The following is a 27970-nucleotide window of genomic DNA, read 5'->3' on the forward strand; positions in this document are numbered from 1 at the left end:
GTTCTTGTTTTAAGACGAGCTGGTCAAACATATGCACGTTTTATTTAAATGTGACGCATAGAATAAAGTGATTTTGATAAAATATCCTAATTTTAAGCTTAGTTTGGTTGATTAAAATTAAAAATGTGGTCTTTTTTACAGTTTCTGGCTGATAAATGCTGTCATTTTTGTAGTTTTCTGACAGATAATGTATCTTTTCAAGTCACCAGCAGGTTTTAGGGCTCAGACCATGAATATATTTTCAGTAAATCTCGTTAAACGTTGAATATTTCTGATTCTTTGTAGCTGTTCGGTGTCCCGGCTTCTTGTCAGGATGAACCAGTGGAGGGTTTACAGTCACTCTGCTCAGGTGTTGAAGCTGCAGCAAGTTTTTTTCTTCCACCTGTTGACTGAAACACTCCCAGAGTTTCCCATTTTAACGCTTTAATCCAAACAGTGCAGCAGCTTTAAACATTTCCGAGGTTTTTCTGTCAGACTTCAGACTTGGTGCCGCTGCAGGCAGACGAATGGCTTCAGACGCTGCTTCTCTCCGTCAGCAGGTTTCAGGAGGTTTGTAATTACGCTCAGTGACGTTTCATTAAGGTTTGATTCATTAGAACTCTGCAGGCTGCTGGGCGTGTCGCGTCCTGAATCATGCATCAGTGTCCAGCGATGTTCAGTCCACAAAGAGAAAATGAGGTTTTATTCTGCTGTGTTCTGGATTCAGGATTTGCAGGTTTTACTGTTTTTGTGTTGACATTTATAAGAATTCAAGCCGTTACTGTGGCTCCTTTTAAAATGAAATGTTGCGTCAGATTACACATAATGACTCCATTTCACTTTGTTTTTAGAAATCTGTGTGTTTTCCTGTTAATTCTGATCATTTCATTCACAAAAATGTTCATTCTACCGAAGTAAACGAAGCTCAAAGTTTATTTTATGCTCAGTTCAAATCATTCAGTGGTGGTTTTCATTTGTCGCTGGATAAAAATATTTTTAGTTAATTTTTTTGTTTAATAATTGCAGTTTTATTAATTTTAATTTATAGATTTTTTAAATAAATATTTATTAAATTAGTTTGAAGGGATGACAAAGATTCCTCTACACAGAAAAAATAATTTACAAGAAATATATAAACATATAAATTCCTAGAAGCTTAAAAGGCTATGAGAAACAAACTTGTATAATTTACAAAACAAAACTTTACTATTATTCTTAAAGGTTATAAAATAAAAAGAAAAAATCACATTAAAAAAACTAAATTTTTATTATTTATTATTGTTATTTTATTTAAATTGTTTTTATGTGACACACACTCACACAGTTTTTCTTGGAAATGAATATCCTATGAAAATATTATGAATATGTAAATTATTTCAAGATTTACCCCCAAAAACATCAAATTAGCAAGAACATTTGTAAGAACCAACACACACAAAAAAACACTTTTTTCCCTGAATTTTGTTGGTGTCATGAATTATTCACGGTAAACTGATTTGAATTTTTGATGAATTTAATTTATTTCAGAACTTTCACAAAACCATAAAGGCAAAAAAAGAGAAAATAAATTCCATTAATTAAAGAAATCAATGCATTTTTTTTTACAATCTCAAGGAATTAGTGAAGTTTTTCTTACAAATTTCTGACTTCATAAAGTGACTTCATTTTTAAAAATAAATTTATGCTCTTATTTTACTTTGGTGGTCAAATGTCAACAAAGTTCTCTCTGGATATTCTGTGTGTCTGTATCTGCTGTTTAAAGGTGAAAAACCGTCCCACTGATTCGTGTGTTTGGCTCTTTGTGTTTTTCAGTGTGTAAATTCAAAGCCCACAAACGCTGCGCTGTCAGAGCCACCAACAACTGCAAATGGACGACTCTGGCCTCCATCGGGAAGGACATCATGGAGGACGAGGACGGGGTGAGTTCAGTGAAGGAACAATATTTATTTTATCCAATGAATTAAAAAAACAACGAGAAAATACACCCTGCAAGTTAGAGTTATGCATCTTTATCTGAACTTTCCACTGAAAGCGGAAGTAAAATTCTGCTCTTAAGGAAACAAAAAAGATATTTTAGGCTTATTTCATGTCAAAGTGAGTGTTTTTTTCAGTCGGCTGCAGCAGAGAAAACCTTCGTAGAGGAAGTGACGGATGCAGTGGATGCAGTAAAAGTGTTCCTCAGACTGTTTTTGTGTTGAACCTGCAGGTCGCCATGCCTCATCAGTGGTTAGAAGGAAACCTGCCGGTCAGTGCCAAATGTGCCGTCTGTGATAAAACCTGCGGCAGCGTGTTGAGGCTGCAGGACTGGCGCTGCCTCTGGTGCAAAGCCATGGTGAGAGAAATGATTCAGATGAGGATAAATGAGCATTGAAATGGGATTAAAGTCATGCAAAGAGCTGATGGTTTGAAATGGAAGTGAGTTTAGTTAGGGTGTGTTCATGAACTGTTTGCAGCATTAATATTTTGATCCTGCAGTTGTTTATCTGTAGTTGCAGTTTTGCATTTATTTTTCTTGTGAACTTTTATTTATATTTCTGTAAATCTACAAGAATATCAAAAATGAAAGAAGAAGGTGTCATTCTGAGAAAACATTACAGAAAGACAGTTTCCAAGATCAAAGCTGTGAATTTACAAGTTTTAAAGGGGTCATTTTTTTGGAAGAAACATCACAAATATACACGCTAAAACGTGAATGTTCTCTGAGATTACAGTGTTTATTTGACTAGAAAAATATTAAGATTAAGGTAGAAAATTTACACGATAAAAAACATCTAAATTTATGAAGAAAAAAGGTACAACTTTACGAGAAAAAAATCTCGTACTTTTTTAAGTAGTGAAAAAGTAGAACATTTTCCTGCACAGTAAAAAAGTTGATACTATCTGAAATTAAAGTAGGACATTTAGATGAAAGAATATAAGTCATTTATAATTTTAAAAAAATCAGAATGGTGAATTTACAAGAAAGCACTTATGGGTTTTTGAGAAAAAAATGTGAATATTTTCTGAGAATTAAAAATAAATGAACAAATATAAAAGCTCACAAATTTAGAAGAAAAAAATGTAACAATTTATAAGAATAGAATAGTTACTTGACAAGATTAGAAGAAAAGTAAATTTTTTTGACATTGAAGTGTTAAATTCCCCAGAAAAATATCACAAATTTTTCAGGCAATGTTTTGCTTTCTCTGAAAAATTTACAAGAAAAGAACTTGACTTAAAGAGAGAAAATGTTTGATTTTTTCTCCCAAGACTTAAGAACTAAATTTGAAAAAAACAAAACAACTCATAAATTTGCAAGAAAAATGTGAACAATTCCTAAAACTAAAATAGTAAATTTACAATACAAAAAATATTATTTTTTTTAATTTTGAAGTGAAATTTACAAGACAGAACATTGCTATTCTCTGATAATAAAATGGTAAATTTACAAGAAAAAAACTCATGAGTTTGTAAGAAAAAACGTGGAAACTTTCTGAGAATTTTAAAAGAAAAATATAATAAATGTACAAGAAAAAAACAAATTTGTGAGACAAAATTTTTTTAAAAATATAGATTTTATGAGTTTGTGGGACTTTAATCTACAATTTTTCCTCAGAATACTATCTGAAATTAAATTAAACTAAACCTCATCCCACCGCTTCATAATTTTCTATTTTTTTTACCTGTACAACTACTGTCACCAGATGTTAAATTAGAAGTTTCAACATCAGACCTGTTGAAACATTTAATACCTGTTTCTTTGAACTGATTTGCACAGAGGAGGTTTTACACCACTGCTGTTGTATATTAGAGAAAAATGCTACTAATAATGCTAATAATAATAATTAATAATACATGTTTTGATTGTTGTTGTTGTTGTTTCAGGTGCACACAGCCTGTATGGATCTTTATCCTCGTAAGTGTCCTCTGGGTCAATGCAAAGTCTCCATCATCCCCCCGACAGCACTGAACAGCATCGACTCTGACGGTAGGAAACACACACACACACACACACACACACACACGTTCTCAGGAGGTCAAAGGTCGCCGTCAGGCTTCACCTGTGAGGACTCATTAAACTGTGGAGGTTTCAGTCAGCTGATGTTTTCTGCTGAGCTCTGATGTTTTGCTGCGCCGTGTAAAAAAAAACACATTATTAGTAGTATTTTTATTACTATTTTCACTCCTGCAGCTGCTCTCAGCATCATATCCTGACTTTTAATATGAAAGAAGCTACACAGCGTTTCATTAAACTGAGCGTTTCTCGTGGTTAAAAATATCTGTCAGATAAACACGAGTCTGAATCTGAAAGTAGATGCTGAGGCAGCAGCATGGAAATGTGAAGAAGACAAAAAGTCAGACTACGAGATGACAGGTGTAAATTTTACATCTTTTAAATTATGAAAATAAGAAGCAGAGTAAAAAATAGCTTTAATCGTTGCATTTTTCCTGCCAATTTCCAACTTCAAACTGTCAGAGAATGTTCTTGTTATTTTGTGAATCAGTGATTTTAATGTGAGAGAATATCCACATTTTTTGTTGTGAATTCATGGGTTTTTTTCTCATAAAGTTGTGGGATTTTTCCCTTCTAAATTTCTGAAAATTTTTTCAAGTAAATTGTGAGTTTTTTTCCTCTACAGTTTATCACTTAAGTCTCAGAAAATATCCACCTTTTTACTCGTCAATTTGCGACTTCAGTCCAATTTTCTCTTATAAGTTTGAGTTTTGTTTTTAATTTCTTTTTTTTTTAATTGTAAATTTTCCACTTTAATCCTAAAGAATATAAATATGTTTTCCAGTAAATTTGTGAGGTTATTTCTCATAATTTATTTTAAATGTGTCACTTTAATCTCAGAGAAGATCCAACTTTGTGATTACGAATTTCTGTTTATCTTTTACTCTGAAATTTATCACTTCAGTCCTACAAAATATCAACCTTTTTTTCTCATTAATTTACCACTTTAGTCTCGGAGAAGATCCAAATTTAGGACTTTTTTTAATGTAAATTTACCACTTTGATTGATGAAATTATCCATATTATTTTTATAGTAAATATGAGATTTTTCTTGTATCATTGTGAATTTTTTTTTTTTCCACATAGTTACTACTTTATTCTCAGAGGATGTCCACATTTATTCTTGTAAATTCACAATTTGAATCTCAGAGAATGTTTGTGTATTTTCTCATAAAATTAGCTATTATTTGTCAGAGAATATCTGCTTTTTTTCTAAATAATTTTTGAGTTTTGCCTCAAAACTTTACGGCTTCACTCTCAGAGAATGTGGAAAAGTTGACGAAAGATAAGTTTTTTTTCTCATTTTTTAAAATAATTTTGTCCAGTAAATTTACCTCTTAAAATATCCTTATTTTTTCTCATGAAAGTTGTGAATTTTTCTTGGAAATTTACATCTTTATTCTCAGATTATATCCACATTTTTTCTTGTAAATTTACAACTTGAAGCTATCTGTATATTTTCTCATAAATTAGTCTTTTTTTCATAATCTTGTGTATTATTTTCTCTTAAATTTAGCACGAGTCTTGGAGAACATCCTTTATTTTTATCCTAATAAATCATTTATTATTTATAAAATAAACTATACATTTAAAATGTATAGTTTATTTTTGTAAATTTGCCACTTTGATCTCAGAAACTATCCATATTTTTTTGTTTTTGTAATAAATAGGAGTATTTTTTTGTCTATTCTTGTGAGATTTTTTTTTAATGTTAATAAACCATTCTATTCTTAGATAATATCCACATTTTTCTTGTAAATTTACAACTTTAATCTCAGAGCATATCTGTATATGTTCTCATAAATTAGTCCTTTCTTGCTTGTCATTGAATATCACATTTTTTTCTCATATTTTTATTATTTTTTTCTCTTAAATTTACCCCTGAATCTTGGAGAATATCCTTTATTTATCCTAATAAATGTATGACTTTTTCATGTAAATTTACCACTTTGATCTCGGACATTATTCATGTTTTTTTTTTTGTTTTAGATGTGAAGGTTTTTTTCCTTATATTCATCTTTATTTACATACTTAGATGACTTTATTAATCCCCGGTGGGAAATGATGTTGTTACAGCAGCATGGATATTCAATAAAGGGGTAAACAATAAGACAATACAGAATATTAGGGTACAAAGTGAAGGTAAAATAAAGTGAAATACGATCAAAACATATAAAAGATTACATAGAAAAAATCTGCAGAATTTACAAGAGTGAATGTGCAAATGACATGAGAAGGCGCAGATAAATTTACAGATATAATGATTGATGTTTAGTTTGTAAAGTGGTTTGATCAGCAGGCTTGTGAGGTTTTTTTTTTGGCATTAATATTATCACTTAATATCTACTTTTAATCTTGTAAATTGACCACGTTAATCTCAGAGAACGTGTCAGGTCTGTAGTGAGGAGGGTGGAAACGGTGAAAGAACTGGGATGGAGTGGTGGTGATTTTAAGGTTTTATTGTGAGGGAGAAGGATGATTCTGGAGAGGGATTGCTGGACCTCCCGGTCTAGGTCTTGGACTGGGGTGATGTGTTGGGATTCTTGTTGGCGATGGATCGGGTTGGGGTTCGGGACCTGGTCTTGGCTGTGGTACTGTCTTGGCGGATGCTGGACCTCCCGGTCTAGGTCTTGGACTGGGGTTCTGTGTCGGGATTCTTGTTGGCGGTGGATCGGGTTGGGGTTCGGGACCTGGTCTTGGCTGTGGTACGGTCTTGGCGGCGGTTCTGACTGCGGACCGTTGTAACCTTGAGGCAGTGGGTTGCGCTGGGCCCTGGATTTGGTCTCGGCTGTGGTAATCTCTTGGCTGTGGGTCTAGCGGGGGTTCTGGGCTTGGTCCTGGCGGGGGTATCCTCTTGGCGGTGGTTCAGACCGGTAGTGCGTGGGTTCCGAGCAGTTAGGACTAGAGAAGCAAGGAAAGGCAGAGTTACACACGGTTTTATGCAGAACAACAACTAACCTTCAGAATCCAATTTCTGAGACAACTTGGTTTGGCTGGCGTGTCACTAACTGTGAGTAGTTTGAACAACAATCCGGCGAAGAGTGGATGTGGCGACCGGCTTTTAACTGTCAGGGTGAGATGATGACGGAGTGGAGTCAGCTGCTCAGTCCAGGCTACGTGGCCAATCACCTGAGTGGCTCCAGCTGCTGCTGAAGCCACTCTGACCTGATTAATGAGGGTGAGAGAGAACCGGTACAAAACAACACAGAAACACATGGCAACGGCAGAGCCCAAAAAACATGGCATGACATCAGCAAGGAAACCCCCATAAAGGTTAAAAAGGAGTCTGTAGCCAGCAAGGCAGGACGGGAGTCATGACAGAACCCCCCCCTCAATGGGCGACTCTCGGCGCCCTTCGGGGCTTGTCAGGATGGGTGCGATGGAAATCGCGAATGAGATCCGGGTCCAAAATCCGGGCCTTGGGAACCCACAGGCGCTCCTCAGGTCCATACCCCTCCCAGTCCACCAGGTATTGCAGGCCCCGACCCCGGCGGCGAACATCCAAAAGGCGGGAGACCGTATATACGGGGTCGCCGTCTAGCATACGCGGGGGCGGAGGAGCGGACACGGGAGGGGCCAGCGGGGCTTCCTGAACCGGTTTCAGCTGCGAGACATGAAACGTGGGATGGACCCTCATGGAACGTGGAAGATCCAACCGGACAGCGACTGGATTAACGATCTTGGAGATTGTAAATGGACCAACAAAACGAGGAGAGAGTTTTTCGGGGGATGCACGGAGGGGAAGGTGTTGGGTCTTCAACCAGACCCGTTGGCCAATGGAGTAGGTCGGCGCCTCGGACCGATGTCGGTTGGCCTGATCCTGAGTGCGACGCGACGATCGGAGGAGAGCGGCACGTGCACGTCGCCATGTGCGTGCGCACCGGCGGAGATGGGCCCTGACTGATGGCACCTCAATTGTCTCCTCCAGGGCCGGGAACACCGGTGGTTGGTAACCGTACAAGCACTGGAAGGGGGAGAGACCAGTAGCGGCGCTGGGAAGGGTGTTATGCGCATACTCCACCCAGGGGAGTTGCTTGCTCCAAGAGCCTGGGTTCTTGGAGGATGTGCATCTAAGGGCGGCCTCCATGGACTGGTTCAACCTCTCTGTCTGGCCATTACTCTGTGGGTGAAACCCCGAGGACAAACTAACCTTGACCCCGAGTGCAGTACAAAAGGCTTTCCAGACAGCCGACGTGAACTGCGGACCCCGGTCCGAAACTATATCCCTTGGCAGACCATGAGCCCGAAAGACATGGTGGACGAGCAGATCGGCCGTTTCTATGGCAGAGGGAAGTTTAGGCAAGGGAATCAGATGAGCGAACTTTGAGAATCGATCTATGATAGATAGTATAACAGACTGACCTTGTGACTGAGGCAACCCGGTGACGAAGTCAAGGGCTATATGTGACCATGGTCGTCTTGGGATTTTCAGAGGATGGAGATGACCCATGGCCGGCTGTGTGGACGTCTTATTTTGGGCGCAGACAGAGCAGGCAGCGACAAAGTCTCGACAATCCCCAGCCATGGAAGGCCACCAGAACCGCCGCCGGAGATTTGATAAAGTCCTAAACTCCCCTGGGTGGCAGGCGAACTGGCTGGAGTGAACCCACTGTAGAACCTCCGAGCGGACAGATTCGGGGACGAACAGAGTTCCTGGGGGACCCGCTTCGGGGAATACTTGGTTCTGTTGAGCTCGTTTCACTACTGATTCTATATTCCAATTAAGACAGGCCAGGTGGCAAGGGGACAGGATGGGCTCCGGGATCTTAGGAGAGGCATCGTTAGAGAAGATACGGGACAAGGCATCGGGTTTGCCATTGCGTGACCCAGGACGATAGGCTAATGTAAACTGGAATCGATCAAAGAATAGTGACCACCTGGCCTGTCTAGGGTTTAGTCGTTTGGCGGTCTGCAGGTATTGGAGGTTCTTATGATCAGTCCAAACCAGAAAGGGGAGCTCCGCTCCCTCCAGCCAGTGACGCCACTCCTCCAGCGCCAATTTGACTGCTAACAACTCCCGATTACCGACATCATAGTTCCTCTCGGCCTGTGACAGTTTACGTGAGAAGAAGGCGCATGGATGAAGCTTCCCATCCCCGCCGGCACGCTGAGATAGCACCGCTCCCACTCCGGCGTCCGAAGCGTCGACCTCCACAATGAATTGTTTGGTCGGGTCTGGTTGAATGAGAACTGGGGAAGAGACAAACAGAGATTTTAGCGTGACAAAGGCATGCTTAGCGGCAGGTGTCCAGACAAACGGAATAGCGGCGGACGTGAGTGCGGTTAAGGGGGAAGCGATCTGACTGTAGTTGCGAATGAAGCGGCGGTAGAAGTTGGCAAAACCCAGGAACCGCTGAAGCTGTTTGCGGTCCCCGGGCTCCGGCCACTCAACCACCGCCGCTACCTTGGCTGGGTCCATCCTGACCTCTCCCGCGGCAATGATGTAACCCAGGAAGGACACCGATACTGCATGAAAAACGCACTTTTCAGCTTTGACGAAAAGACGGTTCTCGAGCAGACGCCCGAGAACCATCCTCACGTGCCGTCGGTGCTCCTCCAGGCCGCGGGAGAAGATCAGGATGTCGTCGAGGTAGACGAAAACGAACCGGTCCAGGAAGTCCCTCAGGACGTCATTGACGAGATGCTGGAAGACGGCCGGGGCATTGGTCAAACCGAAAGGCATGACACAATACTCAAAATGCCCCAAAGGAGTGTTAAAGGCCGTCTTCCACTCATCCCCCTCCCGTATCCGCACCAGATGATAAGCATTTCTGAGGTCTAATTTTGAAAAGATCGAGGCGCCGTGTAAGGGAGTAAAGGCTGAGTCTATGAGAGGAAGGGAGTATTTGTTCCGAACGGTGATTTCATTTAATCTTTTGTAGTCCACGCATGGTCTGAGTCCGCCGTCCTTTTTTCCCACAAAAAAGGTTCCAGCCCCGACTGGAGATGTGGACGGACGGATCAGACCGGCCGCTAGCGATTCTTTGATGTATGTTTCCATGGCAGCTCTTTCTGGTTTTGAGAGGTTATACAATCGACCTCTAGGAAGGGGGGCTCCCTCAAATAGATCTATGGCGCAGTCGTACGGCCTATGTGGAGGCAGAGACACGGCTCGGTCTTTATCGAAAACGGAAGCCAAATCGTGGTATTCTGTGGGAACGTTGGTCAAATCGGGAGGTAACGACCGCGGTTTTGTTTCCGAATCCCCTGGGTTTTGGGCGGATACTAGACACTTGGCATGACAGTCTGAACTCCAAGTCAAAATTTTCCCTAGCTGCCAGTCTACTTGGGGATTATGAAGTCTCAACCATGGATAGCCCAGGACAATAGGCGAATTTAAATCGGAAAGTACAAAAAATATGAGTGATTCAACGTGATTGCCTGAGGTTCTGAGGGTGACTGGGACAGTTTGGGCACTCACCTGGGCTAAACGGCGACCATTGAGAGACAAGGCACATAAAGGTGGTTTTATAGGTTCAATAGGTAACGAAAGTTGACTGACCAGAGTTTCATCAATAAAATTGCCCTCGGCTCCAGAGTCCACCAGAGCCCCTACTGTGGACCGGTGCGACTTCCAGCATATAGACGCAGGTACCTGGAGATGAGTCAAAAAGGGGAGAGAGATGTTTGGCTCACCCGGACCCCCCCAGACCGAGGTGAGCCGTGACGTTTCCCGGCCTGGATGGGCATGTGGCCACTAGGTGTCCCCGTTCTCCACAGTAAAAGCAGGCTCCTCTCTTCAGACGTTCTGCTCGTTCCTCCGGGGATATGCGAGCCCGACCCAGCTGCATGGGCTCCTCTCCTGACGTTGGAGTAACCGGAACAGAGAGATTCCCACGTGGAGGAGGAAGGGACGGCACTGTGGAGCCGGAGTCGCGGGACCGAGGACCCGGGCGTGGGTGGACTGGGGGGGAAAAGCGAGACACCTGTGGGTTCGTATGCCTCTTCTCTCTTCTTCTTTCTCGCAGACGGTTATCCAAGATGATTGCCTTGTCTATGAGTGAATCTAAATCCTCGATTTCGTCTCGGTGAGCCAACTCGTCTTTTAGTTCCTCGCTCAATCCTCTGAGAAACTGGAACCGTAGGGCTGAATCGTTCCAGTCCACAGCGGCTGCTAATGTCCGGAACTCCACCGCGTAATCTGCAACACTTTGTCCGCCTTGGCTGAGGCTTCCCAGCCTCTTCATGGCGTCCGCTCCGCGCACCGGGTGGTCAAAGGCGCGCTTCATTTCCTCCGTGAAGGCGGCATATGAAGCACAGGCTGGTCTCTTATTTTGCCAAACCGCTGATCCCCACCGAAGCGCTGCTCCTGTCAATAAGCCCAGGGTATAGGAGATCTTTTGCTCATCGGTACGAAAGGTCTGTGGCTGTGCGCTAAAAACTAGGGAAACCTGCATAAGGAAGTCACCGCAGGCTCCTTGATTCCCAGCGTAGCGCTCGGGGATAGGCATCTTGGGTTCCGGAAAAATGGTCCGGGGCGTGGCGATAGGTTCAGGGCTCGGTGGTGGTTGAGTCGGTGGGGGGACCGGTGGTGGTTGTGGACTGGAGAGTTGAGCCAGAACGGTGGTAATCTGGTGCAGCTGGGCTGTCATACTTCCCATCTGCTCGGTCAGAAGACGGCTCGAAACCCCCAGATCGTGGAGGGCTTGGCTATGCTGGTCTAAAACAGAAGGAGCGGTTGCTACCTGGGTCATTTGGTCGGAAAGGGAATGAAGCTGGGTGGTTACCTGATTTCCTGCTTCTACTAGCTCCCTTAAGGTCTTGCTGTGTTGCCCCAATAGTTGACCATGGATGGAAACTGCGTGCAGAACCTGGGAAGGGGAAGGTTCGTCTGGACCCATGTTCTCCGTTTCCATTTTCAAGGCCGGATTGTTCTGTCAGGTCTGTAGTGAGGAGGGTGGAAACGGTGAAAGAACTGGGATGGAGTGGTGGTGATTTTAAGGTTTTATTGTGAGGGAGAAGGATGATTCTGGAGAGGGATTGCTGGACCTCCCGGTCTAGGTCTTGGACTGGGGTGATGTGTTGGGATTCTTGTTGGCGATGGATCGGGTTGGGGTTCGGGACCTGGTCTTGGCTGTGGTACTGTCTTGGCGGATGCTGGACCTCCCGGTCTAGGTCTTGGACTGGGGTTCTGTGTCGGGATTCTTGTTGGCGGTGGATCGGGTTGGGGTTCGGGACCTGGTCTTGGCTGTGGTACGGTCTTGGCGGCGGTTCTGACTGCGGACCGTTGTAACCTTGAGGCAGTGGGTTGCGCTGGGCCCTGGATTTGGTCTCGGCTGTGGTAATCTCTTGGCTGTGGGTCTAGCGGGGGTTCTGGGCTTGGTCCTGGCGGGGGTATCCTCTTGGCGGTGGTTCAGACCGGTAGTGCGTGGGTTCCGAGCAGTTAGGACTAGAGAAGCAAGGAAAGGCAGAGTTACACACGGTTTTATGCAGAACAACAACTAACCTTCAGAATCCAATTTCTGAGACAACTTGGTTTGGCTGGCGTGTCACTAACTGTGAGTAGTTTGAACAACAATCCGGCGAAGAGTGGATGTGGCGACCGGCTTTTAACTGTCAGGGTGAGATGATGACGGAGTGGAGTCAGCTGCTCAGTCCAGGCTACGTGGCCAATCACCTGAGTGGCTCCAGCTGCTGCTGAAGCCACTCTGACCTGATTAATGAGGGTGAGAGAGAACCGGTACAAAACAACACAGAAACACATGGCAACGGCAGAGCCCAAAAACATGGCATGACATCAGCAAGGAAACCCCCATAAAGGTTAAAAAGGAGTCTGTAGCCAGCAAGGCAGGACGGGAGTCATGACAGAACGGGCACCTTTTTTCTCTTTTCTCCCTCACAAACGAACCACTTTAAGCCTGCTGGTGTGTGCTGTGACTGAGCTCACTTTAAACCGGTTGTAGATGGAGATCAGCAGTTGCGAGACGGACTCAGATAAGCACGTTTGATTGGATTACTGTCGCTGTACACACACGCACACACTCACACACACACACACCAACAGTCCACTGAGTCTGCGAAAGGCATCTGCTAATTGGTGTCTGGATGAAAGCGGCAGCGAGAGGCAGGAAGACGAGGGAATCCACATGAAACGAGGAGCAGAAAAAGTGTGGGGAAAAAAAAGCCGGATTTGCTTCGTGTCTCCTCACATGGTGCTGAATCTTCCTCCGTCCAAACGCTGGCTGAGCAGAGGGGAGTCTGGCTGTAATTGGCTGGTGGGGGGATGCAGACGGGAACACGTGGCCGAGCGTCGTGACTCCCCCGGCTCTCCTCCCTCACCCATCCCTCACCCATCCATCCTCCACTTCACACAATGAATAAAGAGAGATTATAAAGCAGGAAGATGCAAAGAAAAACGAAATAAAGGGTGGAAATGTGCAGGAAACGGTCGACAGATTAGCCGTGTTGCTGCGCTGCCTCCCACAGATTAGTGTATATTATATGTCTGTGTGCGTGTGTTCTACTACAAACACGTGTTGTCAGCATGTGCAGCGCTGGCATGTATCACGACACATGCACGACTCTAATGAGGCTGTTTAGTCATGACACCTCCCGATTGCAACACTCGACTTCCAGCTCCTCAGGCGATGTTAAAGGATCCGTTTGAGTCGCTTTTATCTCGTTTTCAGCATATTTTTAAGTGGTTTTGATGATGATTTTCAGGCTACATTTGGTTCATTTTCCAAAGTGAAATGAACATCACATGTGGTTAGTTCAAAGACCATCAAAAATGTGGAGATTTTTTTCTGTTTTTACAGTTTCTGGTCACCAAAATTCTGCTATTTACAGGCCAGAAACTGTAACCACCGAATGAAATCACCACATTTGTACCTGAATGTATCACTGTGATGCCAGAGGATGCTTTTTTTTATTTGCCACTAGAATTTCCATGTTTCTACAATGAATTTCTCAGCCAAAAACTGTAATAACAGAAAGAAATCACCACATTGTCACCCAACAACCTCAGTGTGGATCCGATAAAACTAAGAAACCTCAAAGCCCACAAACAGGTACGAATAAAGAGTTATCTTTAAAAGCAAATCGCCCAAATTACAGCATTTATCAGCTTGAATCTGTAAAAACAGAAAGAAATCACCACATTTTCACCTAAATGTTTCTCTGTAATCTCAGCTTGAAGGGATTTTATCTTCATCTCCTGTTTTGCAGTTTATTTTCAATGAAACATGTACAGTTCAGTGATTTTTCTGATGATTAAAAGCGTAGATTTGGTTTATTTTCCTGAGTGAACTAAGCATCACATGTGGTTAGTTCAAAGACCGTCAGAAAGGTGAAAACAAGTGATTTTTTTTCAGTTTTTCGTTAAGAAGTCTTAGTATGGCGTACAGTAACCCCAGTTTACATTAAGTAAAACTCTTAAGAAAATCCTCTAAACCTCCAATCCCACTGATAGGTATGAAAAGGGAATTATCTTTTAAAAAAATCACCAAAATGACACCATTTATCAGGCAGAAATTGTAAAAATTGAAAAAATTAACACATTTTTTCATCTTTCTGGCGGTCTTTGAAAATCTGTCATGTGATTTAATTGGGAAAATTCACCAAATTTAAGCTTAAAACTGTGATGTGATGCCAAAAATCTCTTTATTCTATGTGTCACGTTTAAAAATAAACTAAACTATAGATTGACTGTTAGCACGAGGGCTGCAAAAACATGGCCAGCATGCCAATTCTGAATATTGATAATCTGTACAACCATTCATTAATTTTAGGGACAAATGATTTTGACATTTAAATAAATAGAACACTACTTTCACTTCTAAAAAAAGACTTAAAATCATCCTGAACAAAGCAAAATGTAGATAAAACTGTACCTGAATCGCCTCACTGGCTGGATGTTCAAGTTTCTGATGGAGCTAATCATGTGTTGTGCAGTTATCAGAAGATACTACAATACACTGATGTTCCCTAAACGCCTCATGTGGAGGCTAAGCTAGTTAGCTGTGCACAGAGAAGCCTCTAGTCTCCATTAGTGACTGCAGGGCAGCAGCTCGGATGGACGTGAGGCTGAAAATGAGTTTGAAAAGAGTGAAATAAAGCATTTTATTATTAGATGAAGGAGTTGCATCCTCATCTTTTGTTTTCCTTCAGCATCTTAAAATCTAAACTAATCCACAGTCCAGCTCTAGAACATAATGTGAAAAAAAAGGGAACAGTTCACACCAATGGCACAGAAATGTATTTTTCTGACACTTTCATTTGCCCAGAACGTTTATCGGGTCTTTCCCCTCCTTGTCGTGTCTCCTCAGGCTTCTGGAAGGCCACCTGTCCTCCGTCATGTGCCAGCCCTCTCCTGGTCTTCGTCAACTCCAAGAGCGGCGACAACCAGGGCGTGAAGTTCCTGCGACGCTTCAAGCAGCTCCTGAACCCGGCGCAAGTCTTCGACCTGGTCAACGGCGGTCCACACCTCGGGTGAGGAAACCCACGAAAGGTTCTCTGTGTGGAAGATAGCCGACGTCAGCTGCAGGATGAGTGACCGGGTGTGTGTTTGTCAGTCTGCGTCTGTTTCAGAAGTTCGATAATTTCCGGATCCTGGTGTGTGGCGGTGACGGCAGCGTTGGATGGGTTCTATCAGAGATCGACAAACTCAATCTACACAAACAGGTACCTCTAATGTTAAACTACACTGTTAGGATGCTGGTTAGTTTCTACATGTAAGGGAGAATATTTAGCTTTTATATGCAGAAGTAGCCACATTTTATAAACCTTCCAAACCCCAAAGCTGCTTTTGAACGTTTTACTTGCTCACATTTGTCTGCAGTAACTTCCTCCTCTGTTTGCTGCTGTTGAGTCATGCTGCTTTTATTTCATTGATGCATTATATTTTACTTTCCTCTCAGTCTCTTTTGTCGTCAGTCCCGAAATTCTTAGTTTTTCACATAATCTGGTGCAAACTGTTTATTTTAGCATGTAGAATAAAGTATTTTGATAAAATGCAGTAATTTTAAGTTTGGATTTATTTCATATTCCCAATTTAACTGTGCAAAATTAGTCCAAGAACCATTGGAAAGTTGTAAATCTTCCAACAACCCGCTCTTCCATATACTGTCTGTGAGTCATACTGCATTTATTTTATACATCCACTATGTTTTGTTTTCCACTCTTTCGTCGTCTTCTCCGTGCTCTGTGTAGAAACTGCTGTTTAAATTCAAATGTTTTTTGTTTTTTCAGAATCTGATGAAAATGGTTTATTTTTAGCATGTAGCATAAAATGATTTTTAAGGAGTATCACACTTTTAAGTTTAGATTTAGTTAATTTTTATGGAGAATGCTCGACAAAGATGATTAGTTCAGGGACTGTTGGAAAGTTAAATGTCAGACAATCCTTTCTGTTTTTACAATTTTATTTTTCTCTCAGCTTCTCTGGTTGTCTCCGAGTATAGTTATTGCAAGCATTTGATTTTAATTGCAAATTTTTAAATGTGACATAGAACAATACAGTTTTCATAAAATAAGTTTAGATTTGTTTAATGTGTCTGACTTGGTGCACACAATTTATTTTGACAAATTATTAAATTAGACATGTAGAATATTGGGTTTTTGATGAAATGTTATGATTTTAAGCTTAGATTTGGTTCATTTTTCTGACTTTACCGCACAGCACATATGATTAGTTCATGGACTATCAGAAAGATGAACATCTGATGATTCTTTTTGCTTTTTCATAAGATTGTTCGTGGTAGCTAAGTCACACATGGCTTCTCATTTCCATCCACAAGTGTAGGATTTTGGGGTTTTCATGAAGTGGAAATGATTTATTTTGGGCAAATTTTGAAGTGAAACATGTAGCATGAAGTGGTTTTGTTGATGATTGTCAAAGTAGATTTAGTTAATTTTTCCGACTGAATTGCACATCACACATGATGAGTTCAAAGACCGTCAGAAAGGTGAAAATGTGGGGATTTTTTCTGTTTTTGCCATTTGTTGGTCCAATAAATTATGTGGTTTTGGCTATTTTTAAAACTGTAGCATGTTTTTCAAACCCGCTGGTAGGTTTTGGGTTTCAGAAGGTGAAGTTACAGATAGACAGAGACACATTCAGACTGCACTAAGCCTGATAAACGCTGTGTCTTCCTGCAGTGCCAGCTCGGCGTGCTACCACTGGGCACTGGAAACGATCTAGCCCGGGTTCTGGGTTGGGGTCCATCCTGCGATGACGACACTCAGCTGCCTCAGATCCTGGAGAAGCTGGAGCGAGCCAGCACCAAGATGTTGGACCGCTGGAGCATCATGACCTACGAGATCAAGATCCCACCCAAACACAGCTGCCCGACCACACCCGAGGGAGCCGACGACTGCCAGGTAGCATTTTCTGTTCCCTCGGGGTCAAAACTGCTCAGAAAAACACTCATTTCTTCCTTTTAGACTTGTTACAAACCTGCTATTTAATCTGCAATATTTACTACTAAATCACAGCATTCAGTTGCAGTTTTCTTTGCTTCTTAAATCTGTTTTCTTTGTGCGTTTTCTCTGCAGTTTCATATTTCAGCCTATGAGGACTCGGTTGCTGCTCACCTCACAAAGATCCTGAACTCGGAGCAGCACTCTGTGGTCATCTCCTCTGCCAAGTGAGTCACAATCTGACATTTAAAAGCATGTCTGCAGGGTTCATTTAGGACACAAAAGTACGTTTCAGCAGCTGTTTCTCTATTTCATATTGTCATTGTGGCACTGTGAGGCGAAACGTCGACCAAAGACTGTATTTTTACCAGGAAATGTGGATCCATCCATATTTCCTCCTAGAGGAGCTTTCTGAAGCCCAGATACCAGCCATGATTGACATTTCTGCACTTTCTTCCATTTTCAAGGGCTGATAATTAATAATTTTGACTCCTCTGTTGGAGCCTTTCAATCGTTTGGGTCTATTGGAAATTATTCCATCTGTGTCCTCACCAAATCTCACAGCTGTGGGAGTTTTATTTCTGGCCATATTTAACCTTTAAAATGTCTTTCGAGAGTTTTTTTTTTTATGGATAGAAATAGTTTTTGATTTCCAGATGTGAACATATTGATTTACAGTGGGTTTTTTTTTTGTAATTGACAAGTGGGTTTGTTTTGGCTGGAAATGATAGAAACAAATGACAGAAAACAGTGAGATACTGTGTTAGTGATATAAATGATACTTTTCTTTTAAAAAAAACAAAAAACAAACATGTCCAGCAATATTCATACTCCTCAATAGCTAGCAGTTTATGAGAAAATGCAGTTTCTACACCACTTTAGTCCTTGTAAGAACTGTTTGATGTGGAGACAAATTAAGACTTCTTCACCGGTTATTGAGACGCAATATTGTGCATAAGGAGAACACCTTGAACACAACATATTACTGTTTTTTTTTTTCACTCGTTTGTGTCATTTCCAGCCTGAAGAAACCAAATAAAATCAAAATTTGACTTGACTATGAAGAATTTTGAGCTTTAACTGCATATATTAGACAGCAGAAGGTTATTTAAGGGGAGCAGCTCTTGAAGCAGAAATTGTACGACAATATATTTTATGGCATAAAAGCAAAAACTGTCAATTAAACCGACAGAGAGTAGATTGAGGACTGAGAAAGCAAAGAAAATGACGTGTTCTCTTGCTGTTTTTTTTTAGGATCCTGTGTGAAACGGTGAAGGATTTTGTTGCCAAAGTGGGGAAAGCGTACGAAAAAAGCACAGAGAACGCCGAGGAGTGCGACACCATGTCTCTCAAAGTAAGAATCTGCACAAAACAGCATTAATGTCATTTATGTTAACTTCCTGTGCCAGGTCATGTGTTACCGCGGGAGTCTGCAAGATCTTCTTCTTGTTGTTTTACCCGGTGTGGAACATGGCGGTGGAATAAAGTTGGTCGTAAACCAAGAACGTCGTGTTTTTGGCATTTTCATGGTAGCAGAGGATGGTTACCAACTACAGAGTACTGCCGAAGTTTGACGAAGCCAGGCCATACGAGTGTTGGCAAAATGAAGTCAGTATTTGGAGACTTGTTACGGACTTGGACAAAAAGAAGCAGGCACTCGCGGTGGCACTGGGGCTCGAGGGGAGAGCCAGGGAGACTGCTTTGGAAATACCCGCAGACGATCTGAACAAAGATAACGGTATGGAAACCTTGGTTGCTAAGCTGGACGCGGTATACTTAAGAGAAGAAAAAGACCGCATTTATGAAGCATATTCCTCTTTTGACTCGATATCGAAAGACGGTGCGGTGTCCATGGCGGACTACATAATAGACTTCGAGCAAAGATATAACCGCATGAAGAAGTACAACATGACCCTGCCTGACGCTGTGTTAGCATTTAAACTCCTGGACACGGCTTGTCTCGAGGAGAAGAGTCGGCAGCTAGCGCTCACAGCGTGCACGGATTTAACATTCGCCTCTATGAAGTCAGCTTTGAAGCGGATTTTCGGAGGAAAAACTACCAGAGTAAGCAACGGCAGTGAGACTCAAGCTTTTTTCACGGAGCAAAGATCACCGGGCACATTCAGGTGGAGCACGCCACAAAGTGGACAGCGGCAGCCACTGAAAGGTACTAATCCACTTGACAAATATGGTAACCGAACAAAATGCGTCATTTGCCAGAGCATGTACCATTGGGCTAAAGACTGTCCTCATCGGATGAATGACGTTAAATTGACAGAAGACGAAAATGTAGAGGAGTGTAATATTACACTGTTTGCCAATGCAGGAGTTACAGACTCCGAGGTCTTCCTAGCTGAATCACTGGGATCAGCTATCATTGACACTGCATGCACACGTACAGTTTATGGTGAAAAGTGGCTGGATAGTTACATAAAGGACCTGAGCCAAAGCCAACTTGCCAAACTACTGCAAACAGAATCTCCAAGCTGCAGACTGTTTAGATTTGGAGATGGTCAAGTGATTCACTCTAACAGAAGAGTGAAGCTTCCTGCCAAGATCGGGCAAACAAAGTGCCACATCGAAACTGAAGTTGTTCCTGCTGATACTCCCTTATTGCTGAGCAAACTGTCTCTGAAGAGAGCAGGAACTGTTTTAGACGCGGAGAATGACAGTGTTGTCATGTTCAAGCAACCAGTGCCTCTTGAGCTCACTAGTTCGGGACACTATTGTGTGGACATTAGAGATGCAAATGCAGAAGTGAGCTGTAATGAAAGTGAAGTTCTCATAGTCACAGCAGAGATGTCAACAAAAGAGAAGCGTAACATTCTCCTCAAACTTCACAAGCAGTTTGGCCACGCCTCTGCAGACTGGCTGCAGAGGCTCATCCAAAGCTCTGGAAATACTGACAAAGACTGTCCAGTCATTCTGCAGGAAATCATTCGTGACTGTGAGATATGTCAGAGGTACTGCAGGACCAAGCCCAAATCTGCAGTTGGTCTGCCCTTAGCCTCAGAATACAATGAAACTGTGACAATGGATCTGCATGTACTGGAACCCGGCATATGGTACCTCCACATCATCGACCACTTCACACGCTTCAGCGCTGGAAACATTGTGAGGACCAAGAAACCCTCAGAGATTGTCAACTCCTTCATTCACTCGTGGATTAGTGTCCACGGTGCCCCCAAATGGACAACGGTGGAGAGTTCAACAATGAGGAGATTAGAGACATGGCAGAGAAATTCAACATTGAGGTAAAGACCACAGCGGGATACAGTCCTTGGAGCAATGGGCTGCTGGAGAGACACAACTTGACACTGACTGAAATCCTCCTGAAGGTGAAAAAGGAAAACAGCTGTGGTTGGCCAACTGCTCTTGACTGGGCTCTTATGGCTAAAAACAGTATGATCAATGTACATGGTTATAGCCCACACCAGCTCGTGTTTGGTCAAAGTCCTAATCTCCTTTTTGTTTTGGTTGATAAACTACCTGCTCTAGAGGGCACTACTATGAGTACTAGAGTAGGGCACCATTTAGCAGTATTACATGCTTCCAGGAGAGCTTTCACAGAGATGGAGTGCTCAGAAAGAATAAGGAGAGCACTACGCAAGCAGCTCAGGCCTACAGATGAAAAGTATGAGACAGGAGACAGAGTGTACGACAAGCGAGCAGACAATACAGAGTGGAAAGGTCCTGGTGTAGTTATTGGTCAGGACGGTGTTGTAGTGTTCATAAGACATGGTGGGATTCTTGTCAGAGTACAGCAGTCCAGGCTGAGCAAAGTAAATACACAGGATGAGGTTAAACCTGTACTGCCCAGTATTCCTGAAAATGGTACAGAACATGAAAGCATGGTACACACTGATGTGTCAGAGGAAGAGAGTGTTAATGGAGAAAAGCAAATCCCTGAAAACACAGAGACAGATGAGGGAGAAAACGTGAGACAAACTAATGAGACGTGCACTGAAACAGAGAGTGATACAGCTAATACAGTGGGTTCTACTAATGTCAAACTGAGAACAGGTCAGACAGTCACATTTACAAACAGAGATAATGGTGTTCAGCACGCTGCCAGAGTTTTAGGCAGAGCAGGAAAAGCCAAAGGGCAATACAAAAATTGGTACAATGTGCAGTATCTTGAACCTGATGGTAGTGTGGGACAAAAACAAGCATTAGACATGTCACATGTTGAAAACCTTCACACTGAATGTGAAAACACCGATGCTGGTGTACTCATTACCAAAGACATCTCTTTTGATGCTGGTAACAGCAAGAGATTGAAAACTGGAAAAATAACAATGTTTACGAAGAAATCACGGATAAAGGTCAAAAATGTGTTTCAACTAGATGGGTCTGTACACTGAAAGAAACTTCTAATGGTATTGTTCCCAAAGCACGCCTTGTGGCGAGAGGTTTTGAAGAAGTCAATATTCATGAGTTACAGAAAGATTCTCCCACATGTGCATCAGAGTCGCTCCGGCTGTTGTTAGCTGTGATCTGTCAAAACAAATGGAAAGTTAATTCTATGGAAATTAAGTCTGCCTTTTTGCAGGGCATGGAGCTGTCAAGAGACATTTACATTCGTCCCCCACTTGAAACAGGCGTGGACAATGTTCTGTGGAAACTAAAGAAATGTGTGTATGGACTTGCGGACGCTTACCTCTACTGGTACAACAAGGTTAAAGAATTCATGCTAAACACTGGTGGTAAAGTGTCACAAGTTGATCCTGCAGTGTTCTATTGGCAGGATGAGCAGTCTGAGGTCACAGGAGTACTGGCATGCCGTGTTGATGATTTTCTTTGGGCAGGATCAGAGTACTTTGTAACCAATGTCATCTCTGTGCTTAAGTCTGCTTTTCATGTGGGTCGTGAAGAACATGAGAGTTTTTCATATGTGGGAATGGACATTGCTACTGTTGGTGGTGAAGTGCAGGTATATCAGCACAGTTACATCGACAACCTGCAGCCAGTTTGTTTACAGACAGCACGTGCTGTACGGAGAGATGCTCTATTGAACGAGCCAGAGAGAGAACAACTCAGGTCCAAAATAGGACAGATTTTGTGGGTTGCAAACAAACAAGACCAGATGTTATGTTTGATGCATGTAGCCTGGCATCCAACATTAAAAATGCTACTGTTCAGTCCATACATGAAGTGAACAAAGTGATCCGTAAACTTAAGTCAGAGAAGGTCATACTTAAGTTTCAACACTTGGGCAACAGTGATGACTTGAGTTTAGTTGTCTTCAGTGATGCTTCACTGGGCAATCTTCCAGATGGAGGCACACAAGGAGGGGCTTTGATTGCTCTCATGGGAAAAGCAGGAAAGTTCTCCCCTTTGTTTTGGCAGTCTAAAAGAATTAGACGTGTGTTAAGAAGCACACTGGCAGGAGAAACCCTTGCCATGTCAGATGGTATTGACAGTGCTATGTTCTTGGCTACACTCTACTCTGAGCTCACCACTGGTGAAGCTGGTCTCAACACTCCTCCGCTTATCTGTGTCACCGACAATCATTCCCTGTTTGATGCTCTTAAGTCCACAAAACAGGTCACAGAGAAGAGACTCAGATTAGAAATAAGCAGCATTAAAGAACTACTGCAGGTTAACAGCATCAAAGAGGTGTGTTGGTCAGAGGCTAAGTCACAACTCGCTGATTGTTTGACTAAGAAAGGTGCTTCCCCACTTGTGCTTCTTAAAGCACTGGATGAGGGTGTCTGGCTGCTGTGATGTTATTTGCACTGTTAAGCATTTGTTTGGGTACAGTTTTTTTTTGTTGTTATGAAATCTACTTACCTGAGCACACTTGAAATATTAATGTGTTCTGACAAGTATTTGTTTATGGTGACTCAGTGTTTTATCAGTTAAGGTAAACCTGTTATTCATTATTAATTAAAAAAAAATCTTTTTAAGATAGAGGGAGATTGTTAACTTCCTGTGCTAGGTCATGTGTTACCACGGGAGTCTGCGAGATCTTGTTGTTGTTTTACCCGGTGTGGAACATGGAGGTGGAATAAAGTTGGTCGTAAACCAAGAACGTCGTGTTTTTGGCATTTTCAATTTATACTGTTGATACAGTTTATACTATCTACTCTATTGACACTCTTTCTACTGCTCAGATCACCATTTTATTGCTTTTTATACTGTATTCTCATCTTTTTATTCGTATATTTGTGTATAATAGTGTTCTGCTCATTCAGTTTATACCATAATATACCAAACTGTTCAATATGTAACATGGAGTATTTCATATATATTTGTTTCTCAGGTGCAATATTTCAGTTTCATTTGCAGCTTTTTGATAACGTGCAGCATTTCTGCACTATCACTATGTGCAATATTTAATATTTATTTCATTTTTAGGTGTGATATCATATTTAATTATCGTGTGTGATGTTACTCCTGTATAACTTCCAGCACTACTTTATACTGTTCTATTCTCGCCTTATTTTAGCTCAATTAGTAGATTTCAATATTGTTTTCTATGTATATCTTTATAGCTTTTTGCTTTTTAGAATAAAATAGAATAGAATAGGATTCTTTTTTGTCATTGCATTAAAAATACACCAAAATTGGAGCAAATGAGGCTTCATTCAACACATCCGTACCATGAAACACACAGAAAACCACAATAAAGACACACGTCACACAATCAAACACACAGAATAATAAATTAACCCTTTAGGACCTGCCATTGTGCAAGTCCACCAGGACATGGTCTTACATTTTTACATACTGTAGTGCAATTTTTTGGAGTATTTTTATTTGTTTTACATCAATATCACCTTTATATCCCAAATTTTAATAATATGTATTGACTTATGTCTCAACTACTACAATAAATTGCTTAAAAGTGCAATAAACCTAAAAAAAAAGAAAATCTTTTTGTTTTTTTCACACATATTTCAAAATACAAAAAGTGCAAAGCTGTAAAAAAAAAAAGCTGCACAATGTCCCGTGGTCTCGTTTATTAAGACTTTTGTTATGTGTGCTTTATTGTGATGTGTGCTTTATTGTGTATTTTTTACAAACTCATCACTGCAACGGCAAAGTGCTCTGAGACCTGGTGAATGTGTGAAATGTTAGTCTAATGATCGATTGATTGATCTGTCTTATCTGGTTTCAAATCTTCTGCCAATCAAAAATGAAAATGCAGTCGTAGCACCGGCGCTATGCTGGGCTCTATAAGGTTAAGATAGTGTACATTCATATAATCATGATAGTTTCAAACCTTTCAATAGAGAGATTGCTTTGGGATGAATCTGGCAGTCCGAGTTTTCAGACACCTGTAGTGCTTTCCTGAGGGCAGTCGTTCAGACAGCCACCAGTTTTCTGTGCAGTGTTAGTGACTTTTTCTATCGCCTTTTTGTCCTTTGCGGAGCGTTCTGGAACGATAGAAGAGCACTAGCAGCTTCTCACACAGGTTGCTCTTTTGAAGAAGTCTTAGGAAATGAGGTCTCTGCTGTGCCTTCTTCACAGCAGCTGTAAGTGTTGTCTGAAAATGTGAGCTGGTCAGAGATGAGGCTTCCCAGAAATCTGAAACTGTGAACCCTCTCCACACACAGGAAGCGGATCAGTACCACACCTCCTAAAATGTACCATTAGCTCTTTGTTTTTCCCTGCTCTGAGAGTGAAGTTGTCCTCTGTGCACTACATGGCCAATCTGTGGACCTCTGACTCTTCACCCCCTTGATTATCATGTGTGATTTCACTTAGTAGCCCTCTATAGCTGCCAGTATGACTTTATACTGCTCTATTCTAGCCTTATTTTAACTCAACTATTATATTTCATTATTATATCAGGCTTAAATCGCATTGATTTTTACTTTTTATTCACTGCATCTCTTATCTTATGTCATTTTGTTCAGTTTTGTCTGAGCAATATCTGACGCAAGAAGTTTTATTTTATCTTAAATAATGCACTTTTGCACTTCTGGTTAGATGCTTAACTGCATTTTGTTGTCTTCCTACTCAGTGCAATTTCAAAAATATTGAATCAAGTCTAATCTAATCTCAAAACACTACAGCAGATGTTCATTTTCCTCCCATTTTCTGCAGAAAGGCAACTCCCTAAATATTAAATTTCTGCTAATTTGCTTCTGTCTCTCCGACAGTGTGCCATCCTGAACGAGAAGCTGGACTCCCTCCTGCAGACGCTGAACAGCGAGTGCCAGACTCTGCCGCCGCTGCCTCACCCGACGCCTCCCATCGTGGAGGAGGAGCAGGAGGAGGAGGAAGAGGAGGAGGAGGAGGCCAGCGAGGAGAGTCTGACGGAGCTGAAGGAGAAGCTGGAGGAGGAGGAGACGGAGAAACGAGGAGGAGGAGGAGGTTCGCCTCATCAGCTGTTCAAGAGCCGCGAGCAGCTGATGCTGAGAGCGAACAGTCTGAAGAAAGCAGTCCGACAGATCATAGAGCAGGCGGTCAGAGGTACGGTCAGTGTTTTTGCTCACTGTGAGGCTCATTTTTCAACGGAAAGTAAAGTTCCTGTGGTCCTTTAAATGAGTCCACATCATGATTTAGTCAAAATGGCAAAAAAAAAGTGGAATCTTGACTCACCAAAATCCCCGCACATCAACTTCTACCGATGTTAATGGCTTCAAAAGTTGGTGAAATGTCAAACCAAAGACTGTAGTTTTAGTGGAAATATGGACACATCCAAATATACATACACTTGTAAACAACTTTCTGGAGCCCCTTGTGTAAAAATGTATGCACCTTTATCGATTTTAAAAGCAAATCACCAAAATTATACCATTTTTTGGCCAGAAGCTGCAAAATCTGAAAGAAATCATCTTATTTTCAACTAAATATGTAACTGTAGTATCAGCTTGAAGGGATTTTATCTTCAGGGAGTGTTTTTCTATGAATAAAGCATCTTACAGTCTAAATAAATATTATTTATTTGAGCACTTATTGATCACTGATGGATTTTACAGTTTATTTTTCAACATATTTTAAAATTAAACTTGCAGATTTAAGTCACTTTCATGATGACTTCAACGTAGATTTGGTTAATTTTCCTGAGTGGACTGAACATCACACATGGTTAGTTCAAATACTGTCAGAAAGGTGAAAATGACGTGATTTTTTTTCTGTTTTTACAGTTTCTGGTCACCTAAATTCTGCCATTTATCGGCCAGAAACTGTTAAAACAGAAAGAAATCACCTTGTTTTCAACAATATCCCAAGAAGGGATTTTATCTTCATGGGGTGTTTTTCTATGAACAAAGCATCATAAAATCGAAATAAACATTAATATTCAATTCACTTATTGATCACTAATGCATTTTACAGTTTTTTTTCCAATGTACTTTTAAATTAAACTTGCAGATTTATGTGATTTTGATGATGATTTTAAGCGTATATTTGATTATTTTTCCTGAATGGACTGAACATCACATGTGGTTAGTTCAAAAACCATCAGAAAGGTAAAAATATGAAGATGTTTTCTGTTTTTACAATATGTGGTCACCAAAATTATGCCATTTATTGGCCAGAAATTGTAAAAACAGATAGAAATCACCACATTTTCACCTGAATGTAGCACTGTAGTATCAGAGAATCCTTTTTTTTAATTTCCCACTTGAATTTCCATGTTTTTATAATTAATTTGTTGACCATAAATTGTAGAAACAGAAAGAAATCATTGGATTTTTATCTAAATGTTTCATTTTAATATCAGAGAGTGTTTTTTTATTTGCTGCTTTATTTTCCTGACAGAAGCCTATGTCACACATGATTAGTTTAAGGAATGTTGGAAAGTTGAAAATTGGACATTTTTTCAAATTTTTACAGATCCTTGGTTTTTATGTAATAGACGTGAATTAAACACCATTTCAAGCTAGAATATGTTTGAAAATAGTGTTTCGGAAGTTACATGAGAGCAGAAATCAGTGCTTTTGCTCATGCAGAAGATAATCAGCCTTTTAATTAATGATGGAGATATCACTGTATTTTTATATAATGTGACACACATCTACACACACTGTTTTCTGTCTCCTGTGTTTGTTCTGTTAGTGGTGGATGAGCAGAACGCCCACACTGAAGACACCGAGCTTCCATCGCCGCTGGAGTTCAGGAAGGACAGCGAGGAGGAAAACCGAGACAGCGAGAAGGACGAAGACACCAAGGAGCTGGAGGCAGTTTCCTGTAAGTGTTTTAACTCTGACTCACATCTGGTCTTCTTGCACATCTGGAACCTGAGGCGAGCTGGTTGACATTTAATAGCTAAACTTAGTATGTTTTGAAAAAGCTCATTTTGAATATCCAATTTGTCGTTCTACCAGAACAAACAGCGTCACTTATACCTTTCAGGTGTTTCTGAGTCCAGACATCTGCAACTGAATTATGATTGGTTGTAATTCCAGTTGTCGATATCCAGAGTTTAATTCTGACTGGTCATAATTGTAGTTCCAATTGGTTTGCCATAACTGGATTGCCCTTTTTAGATTTAAATATTCAGATTAGAACTGATCAGAATGATGCTGTAGATGTCTTAAAAGTGGAATTATGACTTGCCAGAATGTAAAGTTTGGAGTGGGCGAAGCTACAATGCAGACATGTGTAGCTCACTTCAAACACACTGAGCCACTTCAATCGAAACTGCATATGATCAGCTGAAAATCCCAGACTTTAATTTTC

At 41.4% G+C, this 27970-nt stretch overlaps 1 protein-coding gene across 11 annotated transcripts in view; it reads left to right on the forward strand.

Moving 5' to 3' along the window:
• The window catches only part of dgkh (diacylglycerol kinase, eta), a 112749-nt gene that overhangs the window by 51826 nt on the left and 32953 nt on the right, over positions 1-27970 (forward strand). For all 11 annotated transcript variants that reach the window (XM_051959032.1, XM_051959023.1, XM_051959027.1 and 8 more), the window contains 10 exons: positions 1792-1898; positions 2186-2311; positions 3844-3946; positions 15241-15403; positions 15487-15595; positions 17072-17293; positions 17468-17559; positions 18587-18686; positions 25444-25756; positions 27347-27478. In XM_051959032.1, the coding sequence (XP_051814992.1) occupies positions 1792-1898; positions 2186-2311; positions 3844-3946; positions 15241-15403; positions 15487-15595; positions 17072-17293; positions 17468-17559; positions 18587-18686; positions 25444-25756; positions 27347-27478 (1467 nt within the window). The remainder of the gene's footprint in view (positions 1-1791; positions 1899-2185; positions 2312-3843; positions 3947-15240; positions 15404-15486; positions 15596-17071; positions 17294-17467; positions 17560-18586; positions 18687-25443; positions 25757-27346; positions 27479-27970) is intronic.

Source organism: Acanthochromis polyacanthus, chromosome 14, assembly GCF_021347895.1.
Source record: "Acanthochromis polyacanthus isolate Apoly-LR-REF ecotype Palm Island chromosome 14, KAUST_Apoly_ChrSc, whole genome shotgun sequence".
NCBI lineage: Eukaryota > Metazoa > Chordata > Actinopteri > Pomacentridae > Acanthochromis > Acanthochromis polyacanthus.